General features: G+C 38.3%; 1 protein-coding gene across 1 annotated transcript; it reads left to right on the top strand.

The window, feature by feature from the left end:
- Window positions 1-2,661: 2,661 nt before the first annotated feature.
- tacr3a (tachykinin receptor 3a) lies at window positions 2,662-26,692 on the top strand. Its single transcript, XM_026171107.2, has 5 exons — window positions 2,662-3,307; window positions 6,697-6,894; window positions 7,655-7,805; window positions 21,947-22,143; window positions 23,965-26,692. The coding sequence occupies exons 1-5, from the start codon at window positions 2,940-2,942 to the stop codon at window positions 24,296-24,298; spliced, it is 1,248 nt and encodes a 415-aa protein (XP_026026892.1). The 5' UTR covers window positions 2,662-2,939; the 3' UTR covers window positions 24,299-26,692.
- The last annotated feature ends 486 nt before the right edge of the window (window positions 26,693-27,178 follow it).

Below are 27,178 nucleotides of genomic sequence, written 5' to 3'. Positions count from 1 at the left end.
GCATGTTTATAAAAGGTACTGTTATCTAAATAGCTAAGCAAATGACACATTAAGTCAGAAAATGGAGCTTCCCAATGACAATCAAGCCTATCAAGCTTTACAACAACAACACAGCAAAGAAGCAGTGACCAAACAATAAGTCCATGGTGGCTCATTACACAGCTGTTCTCAACGTGATCCAAGGGGAAAACAGACAGGAGTCAATTTCAAGTTGGTATGCGTCACATACAAAAGAAGTTGTTGTTGTTGTTTTTTTCCAACATTGATGCTGCTGTTAAGAAACTGTGTTTGCTGACAGATATGAATGGAAATCTTACCCTGCTTTAATAATATGTATACACACAGTATACATTATGCTGTTATATTATACAATAAGGATCTGATATTCATTTTAACCGACATTAATATGCAGGATTGCAAAGCAGAACAAAATACTTATTATGTAAATCCTTCAATACATAACATTTCTTGTCTTATCGACTACATCATCAATCATTTGAACATTTTGCAAATGTATTTACTTTTTTTTTTTTAATTACTGGTAATTTAGGTTTTGTTCCTGCACCACAAAACCATTTAATTACTTCTGCAAAGTTTTTTACTCTATAGCCATTACAATGTATTATGTTAACAGTGAGAGTAAAACCATTATGCTTCAGATTGCAGGGTAGCAATAGTTGACAGGTGTAGCGTTTGTTTGTAACTATTTGCATCTTTTTATGCACCTGTATCTCTTGGTAAACAGTATAATTAAGATGAATTTCAGAAGCTGCAAACAATGTCTTTGTGTCAGGAAACATTGCCTTACTTTTATATGACACAGCCTATAGACGCAGGCTGCAGTCACTGCAGTGTAATTGTGCCTAGCAGAGTGAAAATGTCTAATAAACGTCCTCTCACATTTAAATGCAGCATTAAATGTTCTGCTGAGTCAGAATTCAAAACAAAGCTTACTTTTTTCTTTTGTTTGAATGCACACATTGAACTGAGTTAAAAGTTTTAGTTTGAGGAAGACCTACTGTGGAACCATACCTGATAACTGGGGATGTATTGTTTCAATGAGGAAAAATGACACTGAGCAGCTGCCACAGTACAGTGGGATACACTCACCAGCTACTTTATTCATCAACTGCTCATTGATGCAAATATCTAGTCAGCAAATCACATGGCAGTAACTCACATGTACTTAGGCATGGTCAAGACAACCTGCCAATGTTCGAATCAGAATTAAGAAAAAAGGTGATTTAAGACACTTTGAAAGTGGTGTGATCGTTGGTGCCAGTGCAGTGTGTCTGAGTATCTCAGAAACTACAGATCTGCTGGGATTTTCTCACACACACCTCTAGTGTTTGCAGGGAATAGTCTGAAAAACAGAAAACACCCAGTGAGTGGCAGTTGCCTGGGAGAAAATACCTTGTTGATGGCTGATGTCAGAGGAGAATAGCAAGACTGCTTTAAGCTTAGAGGAAGGCAACACTAACTCAAATCATCACTTTGTACAGCCAAGGTAAGGAGAAGAGCATCTCTCAACGTGTTAAACATTGAAAACATTGGACTGCAGCAGCAGAAGACCACACTGGGTGTCACTCCTGTCAGCTAAGAACAGGAAAATGAGGCTACAATTATAACAGGCTCACCAAAATTAAACAATCAAACACTGGAAATATGTTTCCTGGTCTAATGAGGGCTGTTTTCTGCTGCGAACTACAGATAGTAGGGTCAAAATTTGGCATAAACATCCTGAGTGCATGGTTCCATCCTGCCTTCTATCACCGGTTCAAGCTGCTGGTGCAATATTGAGGGGATATTTTCTTGGAACACTTTCACATCCGAGCATTGTTTAACACCACAATTGTTGTTGATGATTGTTGCTGTTGCCATTACATAAGGGATTTTTTTCAGACTGACACTGTGCCCATCTTCTGATGGCAGCTTCCAGCATGAAAACATGTCACAAAGCTCAAACCATGTCAAACAAGTTGTACTGGTGAGTGTATGTTATTGTCTGTCAGAAAGCTTTGCTGAACTCAATTGGATTTTATTAGCTGTATAAAACATGTAAATGCAGCCCGGATAGAGGTTTGTATAGCACTGTATGGGGAAAAAAGCGATGTGAGCTGTTGGATGTCTGGAGGGAACTTCAGCCTGTCAGTTGTAAATGCTGCATGGGTCTGACAGGAAAAGGAGAAATGAGAAAAATCACAACTATACCAAAAGTAAAGGTGACACAGGACACTGCACACTTTCACTTTCTCTCCAGTACAACTTAATAATAATAATAATAATAATAATAATAATAATAATAATAATAATAATAATAATAATAATAATAATAATAAGCAGCACAAAATTTAATATATCTGGAGAACCCAACAGCAGGAAATGGCACTGATGAATTCATTGACATAGTTGGAACAACAAGTGTTAGAGAGAAAGACTGAATGAATGAAATGTAATATCCTGTTTGTAGCTTCGTTGGAAATACTGCAAACAACATCATCTGACGGGTCAGTGTAGATAAAGGTGCACACTAAACACGGACTGATTCTACACCGCAGAGAGAGAGAGAGAGAGAGAGCGCGCATTATTCATGAAGTGTAAAACAGCCGCCACTAGAATCAATCAATCTTTTTTCACTTTGTGCCACTTGTGCGTCACTGAGCGCGCACGGCGTCCTGCTGCTGGAGGAGAGGCTGCGCATTCATAGGCACAATCAGACACTGGGATTTACTTGTTCCACACACAGTTTCACTGCGTTTTATTAGTTGTGCGCAGAGACGTGCATGTCGGATCAAACAAACGGGGATCTTGTTAGGGGTGTTTAAGTTGCGCGCTATGGCGCATGTAAGCAAATCCTTCTTGCCAATCCAGCTGTGCGCCTAGAACATATTGGCGAAACAACTGAAACCTTTACAACATCAGGGGAAACGGAGAAGAGGATGACGGCTTCATATAACGGATCCAACATAACGACGAATCACACCAACCAGTTCGTCCAGCCGCCATGGCGCATCGCTCTCTGGTCTGTTGCCTACAGCTTCGTGCTGGCGGTGGCGGTGTTTGGAAACCTAATTGTGATATGGATCATTCTTGCGCACAAGCGCATGAGGACAGTGACAAACTACTTTCTGCTGAACCTGGCGTTTTCGGATGCGTCAATGGCTGCTTTCAATACTTCAATAAACTTTATCTATGCCGCTCACGGGGAGTGGTACTTCGGGGAAGCCTACTGCAAATTCCACAATTTCTTTCCAGTCACATCTGTGTTTGCAAGCATCTACTCAATGGCGGCAATAGCTGTGGACAGGTGGGTTTTATAAAATGCAGTAAAAATAAAAATAAAAAGTTAAACAGATAATGTTCTGTTGCTCCACATGCACCTCATACACCAATTCGTTTTTATTGGTCACCGGGTAAATTGATTAAGGTCTTATTTTAGGTTTACCAACAGCCTTTAATCAGTTTCTGTCATTTTTTTTTCAATATTGGAACAAATAATCACTCAGTGTGAGGATGTTATACAAACACTAGAGTTCAGACCCTTCATTCAGCAATGGGAATATATCCCACTTATGTGCACAGTCTTATTAAATGCAACTAATAATCAGAAAAATAGAATATTAGAAAACACACAGGATGAAAGATAACCTTGACACTTTAATCTGGATCATTTTATTTCAACCCTGAGTTCAAGCAGCACTTGTGGGAATGTGAATTAAAATCAGTGTCTTGCTTCAAGTCAAAATGCGTTTTGCAAGGCAAATGAATGTATTAACTTGTTCCCTTATAGAAACTGATTTGGAGTCGTCACCAGTTTAGTCTGATGCCTCTGTTATCAACTTCATCTTTGTCCTTTTTTGTTCCCACTCTCTGTCCCTGCTGTTACACGTTTTTTTTGTTTGTTTTTTCCCCAATTCCCAATGGAGTAGTCAAGTCGTGATTTGCATAATTGTATTGGAAAGGCAGTTCCTCAGGGGGGTGACTGCCATCTCATACACCTTGAGCCTGTTTCATAGATTTAGTTTTACATTTCAATGCAAGTGAATCAGACTGAAACAGTTATTTTGGACAGAGTCTGTGCTGCAGTGAATGACTCTGTGTATGCCAACACCCTAGAAAAGATTGCCCTTTCCTCCTACACGCTCTGGCTCTCTTGCTTTCTGCCACATGCACATCTTTTCCTTTTTTTCTTTTTTTTTTGCTCATTCACACGTCCTCTTTTCTCCGTTGGTTCGTTTGCAGTCTTTCTCTCTGACAACCCTTGTGCTTTCCATTAATGTGAGGATGCAGTCAACACTATCACCAGGGCTTTGAAACTGATCAGTGGACCATCATACATCATAATGTTTGAATAAAGGGATTAAACTGATGAAAGAAGTAGCCACAGGCTGAACATAATGAAAAGACAAAATCATGTGAAAGCTGCAAGCAAGTGCAGTGTGTGTCTACAGCTAGTGTTCACGTGTCACAGTGCGTTGTGTTATTGTCTGAGGTGTTTTCTTCCTCCAGTGCTTCTTCTTGTCGCTCAAATGGAACAATGTAATTCCTCAGGCCGTGCTCATTTTGGCTTCTCTCAACAACGACTTACATGCCTTTATATTTTTGGTCCACAATGTCCATTCAATTTGTCATCTGTGTACAGAGAAAGAGAACATCGGCATGACCTAGATGATGTAGATGTAACCTCCGGTCATGCTTTTCGTAACCCCAGTATGGTGCTGTCTCCGCTCTGATGTCTTGAAATGGCATGAGGCCACAGTTCATGATCATCTGTGAATTTGTCCTTCCTGCTGAGTCTCTCAGCTGCCAAGTGTGTTTCCTTGGGCAGCGGAAAGAAAAGAAAACAGGTTTCTGTGTGAAAGGTAACACCACTGAAGATTTTACAATGTCCCTGTGGTCATTTTTTTAAACAATTTTTTATACCTCATATAATTATTTGATTATTGATTATTGATTTTATTGATTAGCATTCAAATTCAAATCTCAGTGAAAACAGTGAGAAAAAAACCCCCAGTGAAAACAGAACAAAAATCTACCATAAAGAAAGAAAGCATGAGACAAGGCTAATCAAAAGGTATTGGCTGAAGCATTTGCTTATTACGCCAACCCTTTTCTGTTGTCTCCCTAAATGTTCTTCGATAGATATCAAAAAGGTGTACACTTGTGTTATTTTATTTAGGTTTTTCATGTTTGCTCACTGCAAGTCCATTCCATCAGCTGACATTGTGCTCTGGAACATACTTGATTTAATTATATTTTGGAGGTCAATATTGTAACAGAAATTAATTTCTTAAAAGCTTATGTACAATTTGATTTTCTTTGTTTAAATAGCTTTAATTGGGAACACTTAACATAGCTTTTACTAAAGAAAATGCAATGTTGTTCAAATGATAACAATATAAAGAAAAAATGAATAGAAAACCATGGCTAGTAAGGATTAAGTACAAATAACAATTAATGATTCCTTTGTGATACTCTAAAGTGAGGTTTGCAGACTGATTAAACATTTTTCTTTCCCTTGAGGACTTTTGAGAGAGCACTTGAAATGTACCTCTGTACATTATTTTTGGTCTGGACTCTTCATCTGAGGTAATCTCTGCTAGTTAAGCACATGCTGGTGATTGAGTGAATGTTTACTTGGTAATAAAACAGTGTTGTGACATAGCTTCAAAACAATATGCTTTCCAAAAGCTGTCCTGTGTAGCTTCAGGCATGACAGGCTTCCGAGTCACACCCAGTTCTGTTGTCTCCCTAAATGTTCTTCGATAGATATCAAAAAGGTGTACACTTGTGTTATTTTATTTAGGTTTTTCATGTTTGCTCACTGCAAGTCCATTCCATCAGCTGACATTGTGCTCTGGAACATACTTGATTCCACATTTAACAAGGTCCAGTGAGAAGCAATAAGTTCCAAACAATTACTGGTGAATTTGCTGTTATCCCCGAGAGGGTTGTGGTCACTGGAGTGAAAGGACAAGGCCTATTTTTTTTTTTTACCATCCTATGAAGATTGAATTAGCAGCTCTAAGCCCCTGTGATTGCCTATTGAAAATCATGTAACATCCTGAGCTGAGTTCATGAAGATGGTAATCTCCTGTCAGTGTTTCACTGTGTCAGTCAAACAAAATCTCATCACAGCTTTTTAGGAATGAATAATCCATCAGCTTCCCCGAAATTCAAACACCCCCATGTAATTGGACTTATACAAGACTGCCTTGTAGAAAATGAGGTATATTTTTAATGTTGAAAATGTCGTTGAATCATAAGTTGAATTAATGGGCGATTCAGTCAATTCCACTTGTGCATTGGTGACATTTTCCACTTTAAAATTATACTTTATATTCCAGCAGCTTGTTGAAGTTAAATGCTTAGGTAAGAGAATTTTTTTTTCTTTATTGCATACAGCAAATAGACTTGATGCTATCTTTTAAATTTCACACTTTCTCAAATAATTACTTTTGAACTGTGAAATATTGTTTCATGTTTGCCTCTTGAGTCCTCTTAAAATCCTTGACATGAAACAACTTCAGAGTGTATAACGACCACTGATTTGAAGACAAATTTTGAGATGTTACGATCTGTAAAAAGTAACTGCAATAAAGACAAAATAATAACATTAAGAATGTGTTAACTCTGACATGTACGTCAGCAATTAAATAGAAACACAGAATTCTCTTTTTAACCTCTTTGCTGTAGGTACATGGCCATCATCCATCCTCTTAAGCCTCGACTGTCAGCGAAGGTCACCACAGGGGTTATTGTTTGTATCTGGAGTCTAGCTATAGTTTTGGCTTTCCCCCTCTGCTACTTCTCAACCATCCAAACCATCCGAAGCATACCCCAAAGGACTGTCTGCTATGTGGCCTGGCCCAACAGGAAGGATGACTCCTTCATGTGAGAAAGATTTATCTGTTTTTTCTGCTATGTCTGATGTTTGAATGTGTTGGATGTACTTATACAAATAATACAAGCAAGATGAAATAAACTAATAAATCCCATCCTTCATTTTAAACATCACTCAGTACATTTAAACAAAGTAGAGCAGAGCAGTATTGTTGGAAACACTACAGGGTAGTGTTCCCGTTTGAGCATTATGTGTGCTAAGCTCAGCAAAAAATAGCGATTTTACAACATATTGATTTAATTTTTGTAAGTATATAGTTGTACAGTGGTAGTTTTGTTTAAAAGGTAAAGACATTGCAAGTATTTGGAAAACATAAACCCTATGACTACATCTGATGAAAACTTGTGCCATTGTCAGAAAAATGGCAAAATATGAAATATTGCAGTGTTTACTGTCGTATTCATTAGCATTATGAGAGTAAAAAATAGCATTCCAGAGAAATTATGTTTTTTTTCAGAGGTAAATAAGAATAGAGAAGCATTCAAAAAATGCAAAATATAGTAAACACACCAAAACAATTTGTTAATTTATTGTCTTTTGTTATTTTTTCTGGAAGGTAGCACCAAATGCAGTCATTTGGGATTATAGTGCAAGTGTTCCCAGAATGTTACATTTATCAGTTGCAACAGGAACTAAGAGCACAGAGGTGGACATGTTTATACAGCATGAAACATATACTATGTGTGAGTTATGTATGATTATTTTTTAAGTGTTCCCACTTCTTTGACAATTTTTATACCTTCTTCTTAGGTATCATATCATAGTAACAGTGCTGGTGTACTTGCTGCCCTTAGTGGTGATGGGCATTACTTACACCATAGTGGGGCTGACACTATGGGGTGGTGAGATCCCTGGAGATTCGTCTGATAACTATCATGGACAGCTCCGGGCTAAAAGGAAGGTAAGCGGGCTTACAGGGGAAATAATACACCAGCATCTGAAAAATCAAGATATGACCTATGGGAACCCAATTTGCAACTGTGAATGTGATAACTGTTGAATGCTTAAAGGCAGAGAAATGGGAATAAGTATTTTTCTGCCACTGAGAATCCTGAAGCTTCAGAGTACTTTCATCTTGCTTCTGTTTTATAATCTAAAGTAAGCCAGGATAAGGACAGCAAACCCTGCTGCGTATATTTGTCTTTACTTTGCTCAAGCTAGAAACCATTTCAGCATGCACCAAGGCAGAGGAATTATGCAGCAGTGCACATACATTTAGGATTTGTATTTAAACTTTTGTTTTTTTTAATGATATAGTCACTGTAGATGAAACGTTTATTGTTGAATGAGGGGAAGACTCTCAGACTGCCACCAAACTTAATTATTTTCTCTGGGCCTATTTTGTGTACTTCTTTGGACATGCCATGGTTAGTGTAGCGTTGCCTTGGAATAAACATCCAGTGGAAGTGGATGACAAATAATTTTAACCTTGTAGTCTCCATTAGACAATTTAAAGTTGTGAGAATGCAGCTGTTGTTAAAACACACCATATTTCACAGGTAGCTTGTTCTGCTGCCTGCTGTCAAAAATAATGGATTACTGCTGTAAGGCTATTGATGTAGCACTTTTCTTCTAATGACTGTAGCTCCAGTGACTGTCCAACCAACCAGTGGGTATTAATTTTGAAAACGTCATTCACTTCAATTGCCTAAAATACTGAAAAAAATGCACACAAAAAGAAAAGAGAGAGAGAGAGAGAAAATAACACAAAGCAGATCTTCAAACTGCTGTAGAGGTGATTGTGATAAATTAGGTTTGTCATAATATTTTTAAAGTACAGATTACAGCTAGGTTAGAAGGACCCACATAGACCCATATTTGTATAACAAATGTGTGTATCCATATGGATATATTCAGTTATTTATAAAATAAATATTATTGGAAATTGTACTTTAATGCAATTTAAACTTGGACTATGTATACGTTTCATAGTTCTATGTTTTTTTTGTTTGTTTTTTTTAAATATCTGCTAGTCTGCTCTAGTCTCACTTCAATAAGTTTGTATTGGCTGTACTTTGGGTGGTTTTTTTGGGGACCCAGTTAGACAGATGTAGAGCCTGGCAGCTCGGCAGGCAGCCGGCACGCAGGACCACACAACACGCCGGCCTCTGATGGAAGAGAGGCCGGATCAAACAGCATGCCAACCTTGGGCTTGGCAGGACTCCCGCACACTTTGACCTCTGTCTCCAGCTTGGCAGGTCCTGCAGGTGCAACAGACTCCAGTGAGAACGCCGCTGTACCAGGTGGCACCGCTGTACCGGGTGGCACGGCCAGTCCCTCCGCCACCCGGACCTCTGGGCTCAGGCCAAACTGGTCCCCCGTTCGCCTCATCCTTCGCCTCATCCTCCACCTCCGGCTGGTGAGGTTGCTTGCGTGCCTCATCCTCCACCTCCAGCTCTGGCTGCACAGGTTGAGGACACAATGGTTCCTCTGCGGCCCTCCTCCGGGGAGCTGGAGCAGGTGCAGGCACCTGCAAGGCTCCAGGTGCTCCCACCCAAGAAGTGGGTATGGGCGCAAAGGCAGGCTGCGTCCTGGCTGGCCCCACTCTGCTGGCCCCCTCTCCTACACTGTTGGGGAACGCCGGTGGGGGTGGCGGCAGTGTCGAAGTCCAGGCGCCAGCCAAACACCAACAACAACAATTTAAAGACAGGACCCAGTTTCCATTTTATGCGACAATTGGGGATGTCCCTCAGGTGCGTCTGCCTTCCCTGCAGCGGCACCGCAGACCACGCCCCACTACAAAGGCATTTTAAAAAAGCAACCATTGTTGGCTCACCCACAACTATTATCTAGCTAATGCTGCTGCACACCGATTATGCTTTGGTTTAGCTTTGGACCTTTTTCTAATTTTGTCAAAAACATTTAATTCTTCTTCAAATAAAATGTCTATTTGCTAACAGGCATGATCTGTTATTAATGCCTTTCACGGTGTCTTCACGGTGCCAGCAAAATTATATCTATGAAAGAACAAAACATATTTACTTTTCTCAGACAACACTAATAAAGGTAAATATATTGGATAGATTAGAAATCACTGGAGGAGATGTAAGGTCCACTCAACAGTAGAACAGTCATTACATTTACTAAATGATGTGCTTGTAATTTTATATATATATATATATATATATATATATATATATATATATATATATATATATATAGATAGATAGATAGATAGATAGATAGATAGATAGATAGATAGATAGATAGATAGATAGATAGATAGATAGATAGATATGTCTGTACGGGGTTTTGTACATAGACATATTCAGATTTGACCCCAGACATATATTTTGTTCACTTGTTTTAGAGCAGAATTGTTGAAATCTTAATTTTACCATTTAATTTTTTTGTTTTTTGTAATTGATGAAGCACTGTTCTGTTCTCATTGCTGGTTTACATGGTACAGTGTGTTTATCTGAGCACATGAATGTCATGCAGGTTGAGAGTACAGTGCTCTGAGTCTCTGGTCAGAATAGATTACACAAAGGAGAGAACAGCACCAGGCTTACAAGCTAATGTTTTTATGGTACTCCAGGCAAAACATACTAAATAAATAAATATATATATTCAGCTCAGTGAGCCGAATCAATTTGAAAACTCATAAAAAAAAAATCAGCTTGGTGACTGGCACAGAAATGTAAATGAATCTGATGGAAATATTGTTGTGTCTACAGCTAAATAGACACTATAACTATAACTCATTTGAGTAAGTAAATGCAGATGGTGTCAGGGTTCCTGTTCCTAAAATGTTTTTTTCATGTTTTAAAGGATTGTGTCGCCTTTATGAAAGTGTTATAGACAATGTACATAGAAGATGTCAAACTGTGCATTGTGAACCCATTTTAAAGGAAACTCAACTCCAAGTTGACCTTAAATTGCTTTCAGCTCTTCATGGTATTAGTGAACAAAGCTATGGCTCATTAGCTGTGTCCCAGTTTAGTTTTACTTATTAATTCTGAGCAAATTAAATTTAATGGGTTCACAGTGGAAAGGCTTGTCAGTACGCATTGAGTTTAACTTTTTTTTGAGCATGCTGACCATGAGCTTTGCAGTCAGTTCACTGCACAATAAACATGATTAGCTCCATAAACGTGCTAAAAAATGAAAGCAAATACAAAAACATCAGGTAGAATCAGTTCAATATTTTCTGGAATCACTCACAATTTTCTTTTTCTGATTGATGCCCTCTGCGTTGTCTGCCACATGGCCATCGTGCTGGACCAAAACTAGTGTTAAAATAATCAACTGTGGCCGTCACTGTGAGAAAGAAACTGGGATTGTTTTATGTGTAAGGAAACATCAAGCACAACTTAGCTCGACTTAAGCTTTCCTAACTTTGTAACATAAAATCTAATAAATAGATACATCCAAGAATACAATTTTACTTAATTGTTGGAATTTAAAAATGAAATAATAAATGAAAACAGACCCAGGATGAATACAGTGTAAAAAATGAACTTATGTTATTTGCACTGCTCTTATTTCAATCATTAGTCTGCAAACTGCTGTTATTTACAGTTACAGTTGTGTATGTGGAGACTGAGGTTAAATAATATGTGACTGATTCGACATAACAAGTTATGTTATGATAAGTAAAATAAAATAAAAGCTTTTTTCTAAATGTTACACCAAATAAATGTCCCTCTAACTTCTTAGACGAACGAGCAAGTAAAAACATCCTGTTGTCAGAACTTTTCAGTCATATCAGCTCACTTTGACCACAGTGAAACAGAATTCTAACTATAGCCAAAGATAACTAGAGTAAATATAAAATAGATTTTTAAAAAATGATAATTTCATTTGTTAAGGAGAAAAACCTTCCTGTATGAAAAAGTATTTGCCCCTTAAACCATATAAATGACTGTGCAAAGCTTGGCAGCTTATTGCATTTAGCCTATTTCACTTTCTTAGACAGCATCTAATTAAGTGATTTCTTAAATCAACAGGTCTGGCCTGAGCCTGGCTACTGAAAGTGGATTCAGCTTTCCAAATATAATGTTGTTAATCACAGTTAATTCATGATTTAATAACAGAGGTCAATTAATTTCGTCACATAATGCCAGGCAGGTTTGGAAAGCTTTTTTTCCTTAGTAAAAAAAAAAATCCTCATTTACAAAGTACCTTTTGCATTTTCTTGGGTTAACTTTGTCTGTAATACCAAATTTTATTTGGTGATCTGAAACATGTAGGTGTGACAAATATGAAAAAAAGCAAAGAAAAAAAGAAAGAAATCATGAAGGGGAAATACAAATTTAAAACGTTATTTTCAGACAGGCCAGGGAAAAAATTCAAGCCAATTTATGGCCCTTAATATTTGTTTTGTAATTAGAGTGAAAAAAGTATGTGTCAGGGCTGGTCTACTGTGCGACTGGGAAGTTGCAAGCCTGTAACCATGTTTCTGTCATTTTGCTCATAAACCAACAACACAGATTGAATTTATTTTGTTTGTTTGTTATACAGTCTGCAGATTTAATGTAATCTTACAATTAATCAGGCTTAATCTGAGAGAATGTTTCAGTGCAAAAAGAAATTATAGTGACATCTTACTACAAAGATCATAACGTAAGCATGTATGTCTTTTCCCTGTTTTGTCCAAGACGTTTCACTGAATCTGGATGAGACTGATTAAGTAAACTACCACAGGAACTATGTGTAGTAGCTTATCTCAGAAAGGAAAAAAAACGTTATTTTCCTTGTTGTTATTGGTAACACTTTCCTCTTTACTCAGAAAAAAAATTCTTATTACTTACATATATTACTTATAAATTTATATTAATTGACAAAAAACCCCGGTAACGGTTCACATCCATGAACATAGATTCCTTTTTCATCATAATTTCACAAACAGCAGGGTGTTATAGTACCGTACAGACAACAACGCAGCTGCTGCATCTTGCTCATTGCTGTCAACTCCTCAGCTTTTACAAGACGGTTCTTTTGCAGTGGACTAGCTCTGCAGGTTTGGTTTGGCAGAGTTTTTACACACCCATAAAGTGGAGTTGTTCCTCTGGCTGGAACTGAACCAGTGACCTTGAATGTGTAACTCAATATATCATCTTTAAAGCAGAGGTAAAAGGAGAATACCTACTACCTGATAAATTGCTCACTTACTTAAAATTATCTAGCAAAACAATGTCCTCATCATCAGCCAAATTATGCCTTCGCTTGAATGAATCTTAATACTTTGAACTGCCGAATCACGTCTTTCTTTTTCACCGCATTTCTGGAGCATCTCATGACATGATTTGCTCACATCTTTCTAATGCCAAACTGCCTTCAGTGGGTCTTCTGCCTGAGCGCCAATCAGCATGCTAATTAACATGATAAATGACAAAGCTAATATGAAAGTTGTTTGTAGGTATGATTTTTTTTTCCATGTTTACAATCTAATTTGTTTGTTAGGTCAGCAAGATCTGCTATTTTGTACTAAAGACAAGGTATATCTACTAATATTAGCTCTGTAAAGCTTTGACATATTAAAAATTTAGCTACATGTTAATGCTATCATCTAGAAACTTAATGTCCAAACTCAGTGAAAGAAATGTGTAACAAATATTAATTATGCTTCATGCAAAACCTGAGGGGGACCTCACATAAGTCAAATACAAGTGTATATTTTAGTCTGGACCAGAGAAACAAACTGCAATAAAAATACCTAATAAATACAGAAATGATTTGACAGTGTCTTGTTTGTTTGAACCAAACATAAAAAAGACACATTTAAGCTCAGTTTTGTAATTTTTCATCCTAATAATAGATTTCCTGTGCAACAGGTCTGCGAGATGAGACAAAGCAATAAAAGAAATCTTGATTGTGTGCATCATTTCTCATCGTTGTGATGAAAAGTGGATTCACACTGCTGCATTGTTTTGAGTTAATCCATTCTTCTGCAATCACAGCACCATGGGTACTCTATTTTAAGCTCATGCCTGGGGCTGTGCATTGAAAATGTCAGTCTGACACATGAAACACTAGTGACCTGTCGCAAGACCGCTGTGCAGTCCTTTAAGGTAGTTTGTGCTCAGTTTTTCTTTCTTGGTAGAGTCTTGAGAATGATACGTGAGAAGGTAAAGATCGGTGTGGATTACATTACAAGATGAGTTATTTGTAGATATTCAGTACAGCAGTGTTAACCTGTATCGTGTGCAAGTGTAACACTAACATCAGCAATAATGAAATGTTTTAATCCCATCTGGGTTCATCCATGGCCTGAGAGAGACAGTCATACAAGCATCAGTCAGTGTGGAGGGTTATGCTACAAAAGCTTTATTAAAGGTCATTAATAATACCATATAACTTTGCTGCTTTGTTTTGTTTTTTGTTTTTTTGAGTGCATGCTGACCTTAAGGTGTGTCACACTCTTTCTTCTCGTCAGTGACTGATCAAAACAGCAATTAAATATCGGCCTCACACCTTGACAAGGACTCCAGCTGAAGCCCTCACTGCAGGCACAAATCATGTGCCTGTGGTACCTTGAGTCTCCCTTTCTTTTATCTACATTTTGTCTGCTCTCAAAATATCGTTTATTATTATTATTGTAATTAAATATATTATTACATTATTCTATGAATATTGTTGCTTTAAAGCTTTACTGTTTATATACTAATAGTTCTCACAGCTGCTAATATCTAAACTTCATTCTAGGTCATTAGTAATCATTATTTTCTCGTTCATTTTTTCATTTTATTGAATGAGTTTCTCTGTTGCTTAATCAGTTAATCAATATTGTGTTTTATTCAAACTCACTATTTGGCGATATCTGTTCCACACGAAGCATAACTCATTTTAGTTTCATGCTCAGTAATGTGTGGTTATTTACTAGCTTAATGAAGTCCAGTGTTAGGGCAAACCCCAAGACTGTTTTGGTGGTTTACGGTCTAACTCTAAATTATTCATATCTCACTAGCTTTATTACTTTTTGGGTTTTTTCAAAAGGAACTGAGCATTAAATCAAAATGTCCCATTTTTTTTTGCACATTTCCCACTTTTCATTTTATTTAGATGTGAAATATTGTGGTAATGGAGATTTTTAAAGAAAGGTTCAGTTAGTATGTTCACTTTGGCTTAATTTTGTTTTTGCAGTTAAATTATGTATATAACCTATATATGTGATATAAATATATATGAATTGAATGTTGGTGCTGGACTGTGTGCTACATTTGATTCCCACTCTGTGCTCCTCAGGCTGATTTCCACATTGCAAGCAACATATTTTTGTGCTTTTCTTCCTCTACAAGCTTCACACCAACAGGGGACCAAGTACACGCCTGCAATACAGCATGTAATGTAATATTCAGTGAGAAAGGACTACTTTCATTTAGTCCCTTTTACATGTCTTGATATAAAATAGCTTAAAGGTTTCACAGGAATGCTACTGTACGCCAATTTAGGCTTGACTAACACAATGTTTTTAAGATGTAATACTGAATACAAACACTTGAGATTCTACTCTTAGACAAACACATGTTTGGTCAGAAGGCTTTAGTGTCATATTTGAACACACTGGGTTCCTTTTACATCCATCCAGATATTCGTCTTCTGCAGCTCATCTGCGTCTGGCTTGCAACAACCTACTCAATCAATCAATCAAAGCTTTATTCGTCACATGCAGGTCGCCCTGCAGTGAAATGGGACCCCCCCCCGACCTTACACATATAGCACAAACATTACATGGGGATACAGGTCGGAGATTGGTAGAATCAGAGAAAAAACATTGAAATGTACACTACAATGGGGAAAGTACAAGAGGAAAAAAAGAGACCCCTACTCATGCTATGCTTCCATGGGACAGCATGAGAACAGGAAACAAAAAAACTCCTCTGCACAAAAAAAGCACATAAATGTCCACAGCACAACATTGTGAAGACATGACAAGCCACAGGGGTGGGTGGGGGGTGAGGAGTAATCCGAAGCGAACACAGCAGCCGCCCTGCACAGCGCTACCATTCCAGCGTGGCACACAGACCCGCCGTGTAAACAAGCATTGAAGGCGTTGGAAAGGGAGGGGGGATGAGTGAGTGCCTATCAGTGTAAGTGTATGTGTGTGCGTGTCCATAGTTCAGCTGAGACAGTGTCCTTCGGCCTATCAGGCTAAGTAAACAGTCCTCCAGCCAATCCAGGTGTCCTTGCATGGGATGGGAAGAATAGCCGTAGCACAGTCGTTATCAGGGAGTGATTGTTCGGCTCCAGCCTTGGGCCTGCAGCTGGCGCCGTGATGGGGATCCGCAATGTTCATGTTGATTTTGTTAATTTCCATGCGAGCAGCCCAGGAGAATTTTCAGGCTGCTCTTTAACACTCCGACGCTGGTCTCTCAATCTTCCGTTGGAGAGTCGCGAGCCTCCCCATGATGGTATCAAACTTCTGTTCCATGGTGTTGTCATTCTTTTGATTCTGAGACCTCACAACTGCAGTGATCCGTTCCGCGATGTCTTCCAACTGTCGCTCAAGGGTCTCATTTTGAGCAGGCCTCTCTCTGATGTATCCCCCCATACGCTCAATGGTGTTGTTTTGAGCCTTCACAGCAGCTGTAAGCATCTCCAAGGTGTTGACCATATTACGTTCGTTGTGAGAGGTTGCGCCTCGTTCCATTGCGATTCCAGCGGGCAGCCTTGGGGGGGTTTGAACAGCCGGTTCCGTTCTACTCTGGTGTTCCTGGGAAATCTGAGATATTCCCAAACCAACCAACAGATATAACCACTCCATGTCCACTCATGTCTTCCCCAGGGCCTCCTTCAGTTAGACCAAAGCACATTGCCTAGGAGGCATCCGAGGTAAATGTTGAAACCACCTCAGTTGGTTCATTTCAATATAGAGGAGTACTATTCTGCACTCTTAGTGTGTTTGGAAATAATCTAGAATAGCATTTTACTGAGGTTAGGTTAGGTTAAGTTGGGAAAATCACTGGACAAAAAGTCTTAACTATGATTAAAAAGAAAAGTATTTTTGTCCAGCGATAATTAGCAGTTTTGGTTAGTTGTAGAAGAAAACGCTATTGAATCGCGTTAGTAAAAGATCAAGATATGGGTTAAAATGCAGTCTTCCCATTATCAAACGCTGATTTTCTTCATTAGCACAGTGAGGGGGCTTTTGAAGCCAGCATCAACCAATCAAGGTCCTGACCATGAGGATTTGATGACTTGAGTGTTGCACTGGGCTCTTCAGACAAAAGGGCCCTACAGGATAGTAACTGCAGGTGTCAGACTGTCTTTTGTAGCTGTCTCAAAAGCATTTAGTATCTTTTCTCAAGATAAACCAGAGAAAATATGTTGAGTCCAAATCTTAGACACTGATTAAATCATATTATGATTTTCCTTAGATTTTTCCTATGTTTTGTCATCTGCCTTCCTGCTACCCTGCTGTTAAAGGAAAATGATCGTACCCATAAAAACAATTTTCTTTAAATTGAACAGAATTCACTCAGTCTTTCACACACATTTCTCAATTATGTTTTGCATGGGGTAGATTTACTGCAATAAGCTGTTAGTTGTTAAGAGGCTATATCTATCTATCTATATATTTAATATAAAATAATACATATATATGCGCTTTAGATTGGATGGCAAGAGGAGTTCAAGTATTTAGGAGCCTTGATCACAAGTGCGGAAAGTGTTGAGCAGATGATTGACAACAAGCACCTCAGTTCGTCGGTGAGCGACTTGTTTGTCACGGTGACTGCAGAGCAGAGCATGAAAGCAAAGCTGTCAATTTACTGGCTGATGTGCAGCCATAAGCTGTGGATAGTGATATAAAGAATGAAATCACAGATACAAGTGGCGGAAATGAGATTCCTCTCAAGAGTGTCTGTTCTCACCCTGAGAGATAAGGTGAGGCTCAGTCACTAAGGAGCAGAGATGAGCAGCCGCTCTTCCGGATCAAAAGTAGTCATTTCAGGTGGTTTAGGCATCTATATAGAATGACTCATTCAGGCATTTCCAAGACATGCTGGTGAGATCATGTCTCTGAGATGGCATGGGCACGCCTCAGTGTTGAGCCAAGACAGCAAAAAGCAGAGGCTGGGGGGACAAAAATTTAAGGTTACTTATACTGCTATTTAATGATCTGAGAGGGAGTAAAGAATAAATACAAAGACAGAATTCAAAGGCTTAGTCTACCTGTGATACAAAGTCCACAAGTACAAATAGTTGAATGTCACTGTTTGTACAGTAGAATAACAAAACTGTATTTCTTTCTTTCTTTTTTTTGTAGGGTTAAAAATATCTTTAATCTGGAACTTAACCTGTTCCAAGCATAAATTACATATCCATGTACATGGCGAGGTAAGCCACCTTCATGTTACAGAAGCCCCAGGATTAATCCCAAGAGTCACCTGGATAAGATGAAATGCTGCTTCGTAGTGTAGGCCTCCAGTGCAGATGGATTTGTGTCTCCTCCTGGGATCAAACAAAGCACGTAGAACACAATAATATGGAACTACTGCCTCTAATTTCTCATAGTGCTAAGTGTGTTTGTTTGTTTTTTGTTGTTGTTTATGTTGTGTGTGTGTGTGTGTGTGTGTGTGTGTGTGTGTGTGTGTGTGTGTGTGTGTGTGTGTGTGTGTGTGTGTGTGTGTGTGTGTGTGTGTTTTAGATGATTTTTTTTAATACTGGTATTAGACTGAAATCCTTTTTTCTTTAGGAAAATGTGTCTTGTCTTCCTCCCCTCACCCCAAATGCTCCTCCCTGATCCTAGTTCTGCCAGCAGTTCCTTTCTGTTAAAAGGGAGTTTTTCCTTCCCACTCTTGTCAAAGTGCTTGCTTGAATATTAGACTGAATACTTTACTCTTGCAGTTGCTGCCTTTATAAGTAGCCTGGTGCTAAATTACTGCCAATACTGTGAGCTCGGTTTTAAATAATTGTTGTTACATCTTACTTATTGTTTTCGCTGGATTTCACTTAAATTTAACATGACTGTTACAAAGCATATGATTTTAGGTATGAGCCCCTGTTTGTCCTCAATTTTTCATTCTAATATTGTCTGATGTCACTTTGAATTCAAAGCTCATTTGAGTACACTGCTAGACAGAATAAGCCCTTTGTCCCCATATATTCTCTTTCCTTTCAATAACCTCCAAAACACCCAAGGTAGAGTATGTAGAAATAAACCTTTTGCACTCTAGCCATTATTTGTTTCAGTCTCTTGTGCGTCACAGAATATCCTTTTTAATATTGTTTATGGACCATAGTTGCATAAGGAAGGGACTGTGGGTTATTTTTACTGCACACAAAATGTTGACCACTGTGGACTACATTTTACTGTAAAAGCTTGAAAAACAAACTCTGTCCTATACTCATTTACCAAAAAGGTGCTTTTTTGTACTTTTGTTTGATGCCCAATGGTACAGATACCTAATCTTCAAAGAAATGCTTTATATTCTGTTCCCCCTTTAATATTATGTTTGTTAACATAATAGTTCATTATTATTATTTAAAGCATACTTCTTAAAGTAAATATTTAAGTTTGTGTGATTACGTTTTCTGGCCGTCCAAATATGGACCATTTAAACAAAATAAGAGAATTTAGCAAATGTGTCTGTCGTTCTGTTAAGTTATGAGCATGTTTAGCCTGAAGAGGAAGTGCCTGTTTGGCTTTGCCTTCCGAGGTATATTTGCAAGAAATCAAAAAGTGCAGCAAGATTTTTAACAGCTGTTCCTGTAGTGTTCACTGAAAGCATTTCAATTCAGCTCAATCGAGTTCAAGTGAATTACTTCATATATATAATTAATATAACACCAAATCACAAATGCAGCCACCTCAAGGTGTTTTATATTGTAAAGTAAAGATCCTAAAATGATACAGGGAAAACCTCAACGATCACATGACCTCCTGTGAGCAAGAAGTTGGAGACAGTGACAAGGAAAAACTTCCTTTTAACAGGAAGAAATCTCTGACAAAACCAGGCTCAGGAAGGGGCACCCATCTGCCAACTCAAACCAGTTCGAGATGAGGGGCAGAAGGCATGCTGGTAAACACAGAGAGATTGACAATGATTCTAAAAGACTGTATGTTTTAAAGATCTTTAAAGGAAGAAAATAGGTTTGAAAACTGGCTCCATAGGCAATGCAAGAAAGTCAAACACAACTAAAAGATGGACAAGAATAATAAATAAATAACAGCATAGACCATAAGATATAAATGGTAGTAGTTACCATCAGTTAACACCTTCGAAATCAAAATGGATAGAAGCAATGGTTGCCACTATGTCTTGCTCTTTTATCTTCTGTCATCCTTTCAAGGCTCTGTGACACACAAACAAAATGTCCAGCCTTTTATAAATGTAGAGAGGTCCTACAAATAATCTAGTGTAAAATAAACTTTGGAGTCAAAACCTTCCCCTCAGCTTTTCCCCATAAATTACACCGCTGGAGGATTCTTTTGCTACAGATCATTGTACATGCAATGGAAACATTTATACTTACACACACAAGGCGTTCCTGGTCTTTTATTGGTCTTTTGACTTGTTTAAGTTGTATTATATCTTTTGGGTATCATCCTTCATTTAATGTAGACACTGTCATTAAATAAAACAGCAACTAAGTGTTTCAACCCTGTTCAGCAGCCACCTAGTAAGGTTTACCACATAGTTTGTATTATGCCATAAACTTCTTTTTAAAACATATACTCAAAACAAAGGGTTCCAAGACTTTGTTTAGATTTCAGGGAGGACTCAGACATGTCTGTTTTGTATCTGCAAAGCTTTCTGCTCATGGTGCCTCTCTAGCCTCTCTCTGAAGAAACAAAGTATTGGAGATTTTGTTCCTGGTAACCACCCAGATACAATCCACTGCAGTTCAGAATTGCCTGAACTGCCATCAGTCAGGCAAAAAAGTAGGTTTTCCTCTGACTTGATTTTTATTAACCTTTATTTTTCAATAAATGTAGCGTGTTTAAAATGGGCATATTGATATGGTTTGATTCAATTCTTAAATGGTTCCAAATGCAGGATGTCGCAAAAGTGGAAAGGCATGCAGTTAACAAAGGGAATTTAATAAACTTACAAAAGATAAAACAGTGCATTCATACCGAAGCTTTAGGTAAAATGAAAAAACAAAACAAAAACAATAGCTCAATGATCTGAAGTTATCTGGAAAAAAGACAGGACAAACACACAAAGAAGCGCAATTACCAAAATAAAACAACAAGTAGAAACAAGGAAGGCAAGGGAAGTAACACATCAACAAAACAGAGATAGATAAAAGAGAAAAGAAAAACTGGAATGCTGGGGGAAATATAAACATGCTAAAACACTTGACTGATACAGAATCCTAGATGCTCAGTGGTCCTGGGTCTTCTTTCTCATTTGTTTAAATTTTTGTGATGCTCCAAATGTTTTCAATTTGTGAAAGAATTGAACTGCAGGCAAGGCAGTTCAGCACCTGGACTGTTCTTCTATGAAGTTGTGCTGTTATTCTGAAACCTATAAATACCTCTCAGCATTGATGGTGCCTATTAAGCCGTCAATTCCATTACGACTTTTGAACTGAATGGTCATAACGAGTCTCTTGTTTTTAGTCTGGAGGATGCAGAGTCTATTTTTCAAAAAAGAAGAAGAAGAAAATTATGATTTGTTTGACCACAGACTCACAGACAGTGTTCTTGAGTCCATGTAATGATCTTCATGACAGATTTCTCCAGATTTTCTTCAAATGTCATTCAATTCAAAATGATTTTATGAAATGTTTCAGTTGAAAAAATTCTGAATTACATTATCATTGTTATTATTATTATTAGCATTACTCCATTTCCATGTATAAAAAGCAGAAGTAAGGCCAATTAAGGAATTGTTATCGCCTCAGTCTGATCCAGGGACATTTAACGTTAATTTTAGCATCTCTTTTCCCATAACAGAGTTGGCAGAAGAGTTATTTTTGGTACTAATTATTTGGTGTTTCACGTATTTGTGTGATAGTCCTATTACAGCATTACAGTAATAAAAGTATAATTTGCCTGCTTTTGGACTGAAGTTATGTGCACCGTATTCTTCTTTCAAATGATTGTCATTTATCTATGCTTTTCATCATTTTGCACTCTCTCTGTTTCAGGTGGTTAAGATGATGATTGTTGTAGTGGTGACGTTTGCCCTCTGCTGGCTGCCATACCATGTTTACTTCATTGCAACAGGTCTCAACAAGTTTCTGAGCAAATGGAAGTACATCCAGCAGGTATACCTGTCGATCATGTGGCTTGCAATGAGTTCCACTATGTACAACCCCATCATCTACTGCTGCCTCAACAGCAGGTGGGTAACAACAGTGTTGCTAATTTAGCATTGCTACTTAACGAGACAACAAATGTGCAACTAATTTTGCAAAGGCACCTGATGCATGAGGGAATTCATTCAAGGTCTTTTACACCTGTATTACATAATGATTTGATTTTTCAATATATTTTTTGGCATTTTAACTTTATTGGCTTTATTGGATAGACACAGCGAAGACTGACAGGAAAGCGGAGGGAAAGACAGAGGGGAAGGCATGCAGCAAGAGGCCACGGGTCGGACTCAAACTCGGGGTGGCCGCTTTAAGGCACGCGGCATATGGTCACCTGCTCATCCGACTGAGCTAAACCGGCGCCCATAATGATTGTTGTTTATATTGAGATGAAAGCAGTTAAGGGATTGTCATTCCCTCAGTGCATTTGTATGATGACTAGGAAGGCCTACAGTGTTATCTAATGTTAGCTATGCAAAGTAAGCTTCTCTATCCAAGAAGTATCATAAGCTACTTATCATAAAGAAGTCAGCTAATGCTTAACTGTTAGCTAACTCAAGTAGCTGTGTTTCAGTAGTAATATATCAGTTGCAATACTATTGCCTGGGGGAATGCTACCTCCAAAATAACATTTGCTATGCTAGCCACACTTGGTCAACAATACAGAACAGACAACTACGTTGCAGCTTCACATCTAGCATCCCTACTAATAATGACAGACACCACTTCACTTCCCACTAAAGGCAAAGGTGAAAATGAAGACATGACCCTGTGTCTGTGTCGATAAGATACAGAGCGTACTCATAATATGTGTCTTGAAACTCATCAGAATTGCCCTTGAATCTTAAGCCAACTGCAGACACTGTCCTAAGGTGCTTCAACACTGACTGGCCTCTCAGACAACCTTGTCCTGCATTTACCCAGTGTGAGCCTTGGCATTCTAGACACATAACTTGGGGCAAGCAACTCATAAGTGTAGATTGGTGGGTGATGATGTGTTTGTCGGATCTTCTCATCACTGATGACCATGATCCACTTGTGGCCACATTGAGTCGTGGCCACAGGCCTCAAGAGCAGCTTCGGCAAGTGATAGGTCATTGGGTACCTGAGGGTTGGACTAGAGGATGTTTGTGTTACCACCACTCAGTCCAGGCTTGGGACAGTTATAGTTCTCAGGTACAAATTCAGTGGCCTCATTACTCTCTTCACCAAGGAGAAAAATGACCTTCTTGGTAGTTTTCTCAGAGGCTCTTTGGAGCAGCTGTCTCCACAACCCCTACCACTCAAATGACAGGGTATTTAAATCTGCACAGCACATATACTGATGCTGATACTAGTTTCTCCCAGTCAAAAGTGGAGATACTTTCAAGTGCCAGAAACAGAAACAGTTGTCTCAACGGTGCCACCACTCTGCCAAAGATTAATTCAAAAATGAAAAATAGACCAAAAAGGCATTTCTATAAAAGGTTTTGGTGACTTCAGAGAGTGATAGCATTCTCCAGATGGATGGATGAGTGGATGATACAGAGCCAGCTGTTCTGCACCTCACTATGCAGAAAAACAATTTCCTTCATGCATTGCAGACCAGCCTGCCACCATGGTCACTGAGAATAGAACATTCAAAACACAGAGACACAAATTGGCTTATGAGAACAACAATACCAAGTGATACAGAAAGCAGTTTGCTGTATGCCTTCCTCACCTCATACGGTGGTTCATTTACAAGCCAAGGAGGGGAACACTTGCTTTTTCAATTAGAAGAAATTATGCAAGATTTAACAGAAATAAAGGCCAATTAAATGACAAATGAACTCATTTTTTTGTCATGTGTTTGTCTCTCACTACAACAGGTTTCGAGCAGGCTTCAAGCAAGCATTTCGTTGGTGCCCTTTTATTAAGGTGTCCAGCTACGACGAGCTGGAACTACGCTCTACACGGCTAACCCAAACACGCCAGAGCAGTATGTACACACTGACACGGATGGATAACACCATGGTGGTAGTTTATGACCCTGCTGAAGGTGATGGCAGCGCTGTAGGTGGCACCGGAAGGAAGCATTCCCTGCCTGGTAGGAAGAGAAGCTACGTCACTTCTCGGCACACAGAGATTGCTGGTTGCAGCGACACCGCTGTGAAAACACAAAATGGAAGCGCTCCCAGCGCTCAGCCTGAAGAATTCCCTTGAACATGAGCATTTCCAGATGTGTGTGTACACAAAACATTTCCATGTGTAAAGCTTTATACGCATGCATTCTTACACCGCAGATGTACAAAAAAGTGCGCACGGTGCTTGGTTAGCTTAGAAATAGAAATACTGAGAGCAAAAAGTTTAACTCTTGTTCATTCAAGTTCACCCTTTGATACAAATCACTGTAAGAAGCATTTAAACACAGCCATCTGTCCTACAGCTCATTCAGTTGATGATAAAATTATTCAGTTCTGATGGAGATCAGATCAAAAGCCTGTTTTTTATTTCACCCCATAACAGCTGTGAACTTCACAAAGGATGGGCGTTAATGGCTTCAGGAGAAGCCATGAACGAGTGGCTGCAGAGAGTCACCAGCGGAACAGCTGCTGATGGAATTCTTTCTAGCACTACATGGCTCTGTGTGTAACTCTTGGTTATGCAACTGTTTCCTGGTGACCTACAATAAGCCAGAGGAGAAATCCAGTTCATTTCCACCATGTCAATAAACAGGCAGCTCAATGAGCTTACTGAACGCAAACTAGCCATCTAGGAGCTAGGGCGTCATTGTTTTATTTATATTTTTCAGTCAAGTGAAAGGAAAACAATACAGGAAGTTGCATGGTGACGTGCAATATATAAGGATAGCGTTGTTCCGCTACCGGTGCCACTGCTGTTTTAACGCTGTTTCCCTGTGTTGCATGGAAATTGTTGCTTGTGTGAACATCAAGTGCTGAGATGGCACCAGGCAGTACGACAACCTCTGTTGTGTTGAATTTACAGTTTACAGTGGAAGCATACTGTGGCAGATCCTCAATGACTCAGCATTCATCAAGTCTCAGACATGAAAATTTTCATATTTTTGGTCTATTCATAGATTTTGCTGTTAAGAGATTAGATTTGTCACTTGTTTTGGTAATCAAGCATAATCATAGTTTTGGTTTCCTATTGAACATACCGAGCTTTGGAATAAAAAAAAAAGATTTTGTGATCAAAGCTAAATACAGTTTTGGTATTTTGTCATTTATATTCCATGTTGATTAACACATAGCGAACAGATATTCAGCTGTCACATAGTATAGAAAAAAAAAACCAACTTTTTTTTTTTGTAAATCAACCAGAAGGTACAGCCATACAAACACAACACAAATGTCCTTAATTATCCTAAAGAGATTTGAATGTTAATAGACTCATGAAAGTATTTTCAAAGAATGTGAAAACATATATGCTGTGCATTTTAGTGTTTTGCATTTTTAAGTTGTCCAATCATTTTTATTGAGGTTGGTTAAATATTGAGACGTATTAATCAAAGTATTTTGCTGTTTCTGTGTGTAAATAATGTGTTTGTTTGAATGTACAGCACGGTGTGTGCCTCTCTCTGTTCAGCGGTGACTAAATTGTTTGTTGTGTCTTTAAAGTTTCTTTCAGCATGGGTCTCTTTCTTTCTTCTTGGTGTAAAAGCAGTATACTATATTTTAAACACTTAATTATTATTCCTGGTAAATGTCAAGTAATTTGTTAATATGAGAATGAATAACTTTCTAATTCGATATCACATTTCTTATATAAAGGCCTCCAAAAGATTTCTCATTGCTCTGCTCTGTGAGTACTAATATATTTGCTTGTAGCTTTATTGTATATTGGTCTTCTTCGTCGCATTATGAGTGTTTACAAGTGACAGAATATGCTTATGATGAAATGTAGCTGTGACTTATTGCAATTTTTAAAAAGACGTTAAATGTAAAAAAAAAAAAAAAAAAAAAAACACTACAAAAGATAGCCAGAAAACTTTTCAGTATTACTGTTCGTTTATACAAAAGATTATTACTGTGCTGTGCTGCATCCAAGAATAATGTTTTGTGCAGTTTGCTTTGCCACATACAGTACATTGCAACATTTGATTTTGCAGTTACAAGATTGTTTGCGCTCTATTACTCATCTTGCGTTATCTTTTCATTATTGTGATGAATTTCTGTGTCGACGTAAGCCCGAGTGTTTCAATAATTTAAACATGTCCTTTTGTAAAAAATTAGCTTACTCAGTTTTGAGAAGTGGGCTACCACCTTTGCACAAAAAATAAACGAGAAACAATGTACTTGCTGGCAATCAGAGATTAAAAAACACGTCAAACTATATTTGATGTATGCATGTGTAATGCTAAACATTACTCTCTGCAGACATAATCGCTGCACAGCACAGACCTTAATTCTACTCTCTGTCATTATGTCAGTTTTGGTGCCTGCAGCTACTAAACAATAATTCACATCTATTTTGTGGTTTAGCAGCTTCTGTCTGATGGTGAAATCCAGTGCAAAGATCAGTCCCTATGAAAGGAAAAATCGACAGCACAATGTTACAGATTTTAACATTAAATTCAACTTTAATAAACAGCCAGTGTGTGTTGTGTCCTCTGTCTTGTTATATAGAAGTGTTTAACAAACCAGACAAATTTATTACAGTGGGGGGGAAAGGGGGTTCAGTGCCAGGTACTCATCTGCCTTCTATCTCTCAAGGGGACCATTCAAAGCTGTTGATGCAATTTTTCAAAATGATATAAACCTATAAATGGGTCTACAAACTGCCTTCATGACAGATATCACAGGGGAGTAAATGTGATAGGCCTTGTGGGCGTAGTAAAGTCTGTATGAGTTTGGCTAAAGGGGAAAAAAAATAACAGTATTAAGGCAACTTGAAGGTGACAAAAAAACAGCTTTGAGGTAGCTTATTGAGTTTTCACAGGGAGCTGGCTAATAGTGTTTAGCTGTTTTGAGAATGAGTAAATGAAATTCTATCTGCTGCTGTCTCAATCCCCTAAAATTTTCAGTTACAAGCTGTGCCGCTTGGATATGTTTCATCTCTCTGCCGCCTCAAAGCATCATT

The sequence above is a fragment of the Astatotilapia calliptera genome, chromosome 6 (genome assembly GCF_964374335.1).
Source record: "Astatotilapia calliptera chromosome 6, fAstCal68.1, whole genome shotgun sequence".
NCBI lineage: Eukaryota > Metazoa > Chordata > Actinopteri > Cichliformes > Cichlidae > Astatotilapia > Astatotilapia calliptera.
Note: the sequence above shows the minus strand (reverse complement) of the source record. Positions and strands in the feature narration are given on the sequence as shown.

Coding starts and splice junctions, on each gene's coding strand:
- tacr3a (XM_026171107.2), top strand. CDS start 2,940: ATGACGGCTTCATATAACGGATCCAACATAACGACGAATCACACCAAC. Junction 3,308..6,696: donor GCGGCAATAGCTGTGGACAG/GTGGGTTTTATA, acceptor TCTTTGCTGTAG/GTACATGGCCATCATCCATC. Junction 7,806..21,946: donor AGCTCCGGGCTAAAAGGAAG/GTAAGCGGGCTT, acceptor TCTCTGTTTCAG/GTGGTTAAGATGATGATTGT.